The following is a 3,504-nucleotide window of genomic DNA, read 5'->3' on the forward strand; positions in this document are numbered from 1 at the left end:
TCATGAATTAATTATTAATATTTTATATTTTAATTTGGAGAGAATATTGGAATATCCCTATTGACATGTGTACAATCAATGGGAGTAGTTTGAGAGAAAAATAATAAATATAAAAAGCAAAGGAGATTGGCGTCTTATATTTATGATAAAAGAAACTCCCCAACTACATCCTATATAATTAAGACCACGGGTGTACATAGAAGCCATAATTTTGAGACATTATGTCAACCGTCAAGGTAGCTTTTCATATATATATATATATATGTATATATATATATAATAGCCATTCCTAATTCTTCCCCACTATTTTGTGGGATCATTATTCTATTTATAAGTTATTCCTAATATTTTTATTAAAACTAACAAAAACATTAAATCCTATCTATTTTGTTTAAAAATTCAACAAGTCTCTAACTTTACTCTTATTAAATATATATATTTTTTAAAAAAATATTCTAATATTTAATAATCTTTGTAACATTTAATAGTGCAAAAATATAAAGGTGAACACAATAAATATTGATGTGTCATATAAATATTAGTAATACCAATACTCTCTTTAGTCAATAAATAGAATCAGAGAAATTATTTTTATGCCACTTCTAATATGTTTAATTAAAATTAAATTAAAACTTAAATTTTATTAACTCTACCTTATAAGTTAATAAGTTTTCACTTTTAACTCTTAATAAGAAAAAAATAATTATTTTTAATAGTTTTTCCTAACATCTAATAAGAACAATAATGTAAATATGAATATAAACTATAATAAAGTGCCTTACAAAATAAGAACAAAATCAATAGTTTCTCTCTAACTTATATATAAGATCAAGGGAGTATTTAGTTAAAGAACGGGTGCGACTTACGTTAACATGAGTCTGTCGGTCACTTGCAAATTCTTTTTATTAAGATTCTGCAACGGGGGGGATCATCTATCCATATCTGGCTGATTTTATTCGAATTGATGAAACGTCTCATCAGAATCTTAAATCTCTATGCTCATGAAAATAAATCCATGTCACTCATTTATCACTAATTTAGCATATCATTGAAGGTTATGATAATATAAAGAATAATAAGCAAAATAAAATGAGAAAAAAATATGATTGATCTGATTCAAAATGAAACGAGAATATATGTCCAATAGTTTATTTGTTAGTTAAGGACAAAAAATGAACTAAAAATAAGAGCAAAAAGATTTTAATAACCGTAATACAGAGAACGAAAATCTATATTTATCTTCCTAATATTGTACTATAACAAAAAAAAATAAATAAATAAATTGAGGGCATAGCTAGCAATCTATTTCTTCACCTTCCCATTATATCACTTGAAAGACATAAAAGTACATACCACATACATTCTTGCTCCCCAATTTATGAAGGTGTTTCCAATTTCCTAAGTGCTACCCTTAGACAACAATACAAAAGGAGATCATGAAAATAATGCAGCATGCATACCCCATACACAACTCCTTTTATTTTACTTTTTTTTCTAAATATGAATAGAGCATATCTAATTTATTAAGATTTGTTAAATAATAATATTGAAGAAACTAGTTGAAACTATATTAAGCTACACTAGCGACAAGAAGGCACTGTTTTCTTTTATGCAACAGTTACAATGCCATAAAATAAAATCAATTAATATTGTCTTCTGCTTTATAGCAATACAATTACAAGCACCAAACCAATAAACTACCAAGTCTTTAAACAAATTATGCAACACAAACTATGGAAACCATATAATATATATTTTATCTATCTGGGCCTACCTGCATTAGATCCCGCACCGGGATAGCTGGGTCCACTCTTACCCATCACAGGACCACCACTTCCTCCACTCACAGCCATTGGATGAAACCCACCAGAGCCGTACACGTGTCCCTGATGCATCATCATCCCTACTCCTCCATACACTCCACCACCACCACCACCACTGCCCCCTCCGCCCTCGAAGCCACTATTAACGACGTTCACGCCTCCAATCCCGCCGTCCTTGTCACGCGCCGCAACGCTCTTCTCGCCTTCCATTTCCCTAAATCGCTGGAGGTATATCTTGAGCGGCTCCACGTAGTCTTCAAATCCCAACGTCGTCATAGCCCACAGCAAATCGTCGCCATTGATGGTCTTCCGCTTCTCTCTCTGGCACTTGTCGGAGGCCTCGCCGGTGATGAAGCTGATGAACTCCGATACGCACTCTTGCACCGTCTCCTTGGCGTCCTTAGAGATCTTCGCGTTCGCTGGAAGAGCCTTCTTCATGATCCTGCTCACATTCGCGATTGGTAGAAACCGGTCTTGCTCTCGCAGTGATTGTTCGCTGCTGTTTGCATTGCTCCCTGCGTTATTAGCACCTCCGGAGTCGTTGTCCGAGTCCGCCATCGACGACTCAACCAAACTCGAATCTATCGACTCAGCGTGGAATTCAAGCACTAGAGCAGAGAGTGATTCTCGGAATCAGAAATGAGAAATTCAGTGCCTCCAGTTCTTGAATCATGCAATTCTAGTAAAATTTAAATCGACCAATATCTCCGGACAATAGTTTTAAGCTCCGGAAAATTGGACCGAGAACGAATCCACAGTTCGAGATATCTTTCGAAATAACTACAATGAACGCATTTAAGACGTTCAAACTCAGCACACAAATCCGTCTCTAAATTCGTCGGCGGAGATGAAACGGAGGAAGAATATGCGTTGACTTGAAGGAATTCTCGACGAATTGCAATCCGATGCCACTGCAGTGAGTTAAAGTCGGAGTTTGTGTGCCTTATGAATGGAAAAGCGCAGTCGGGAGGCAGGTCGTAGTGATCGGCAGGCGATTGGCTGCGTCTCCGGCGAGAGGAGAAGCAAGAAGAAGAAGAGGTTTTGGAAGTTTGGAAGGGAATGAGCTGGGTCCGTTGGATCAGGGCGTTAATAACGCTTTATCATGAGGACACGTGGACGTTTTGAGACCGTTGTTTGTCGATAAGTGTGAGTTAGCAAGGACGCATTTTGAACCGTCAGATTGATTGAGAGCTGAAGAATCTGGGCGTTTCATTTGGTGGAGACATATCGTCGGTCTGAGTTGGACTATGGAATTGTTTGGTACTTTCCTATTTCTTTCAAAGTTCAAACCATGTTTTTTTTTTTTCTTTTTGTAAGTTAGTGAGATTTTTAAACAATATTCATTGCCAGATTATTTTTCAAACCAGTTTTAAAATCAAGTAGTTATTTAAAATCTTAAATTTCCAACTCTAATAAATGATTTTAACAGCTCGGGAAAGAGAAATCCTTAAATATCAAATGAATATATGCATATGAGTTTTCAAAATTGAATTTATTTTTAATCTTTTAAATGTGATTTTTGTAGTTTAAATCTATTTTAAATTTAGTTATTAATTTTATTAATAATTTAATTTTAATTTACTCTCTTTACTAAATAATATAGTCATTAATTTTAATTGACAGCTTAGCTTTTTTTTTTCCCATTGTTGTATCTTAATTTTATTTCTTTTCAATTTGACTA

The 3,504-nt window shown here is 34.2% G+C and overlaps 1 protein-coding gene across 1 annotated transcript; it reads right to left on the reverse strand.

The window, feature by feature from the left end:
• Nucleotides 1-1,559: 1,559 nt before the first annotated feature.
• Nucleotides 1,560-2,891, reverse strand: LOC129301948 (nuclear transcription factor Y subunit B-3-like). Its single transcript, XM_054940577.1, has one exon. The coding sequence runs from the start codon at nt 2,379-2,381 to the stop codon at nt 1,761-1,763; it is 621 nt and encodes a 206-aa protein (XP_054796552.1). The 5' UTR covers nt 2,382-2,891; the 3' UTR covers nt 1,560-1,760.
• Nucleotides 2,892-3,504: the final 613 nt, after the last annotated feature.

This window comes from Prosopis cineraria, unplaced genomic scaffold (assembly GCF_029017545.1).
Source record: "Prosopis cineraria cultivar Desert tree isolate PC_DT_omini unplaced genomic scaffold, ASM2901754v1 PC2, whole genome shotgun sequence".
NCBI lineage: Eukaryota > Viridiplantae > Streptophyta > Magnoliopsida > Fabales > Fabaceae > Prosopis > Prosopis cineraria.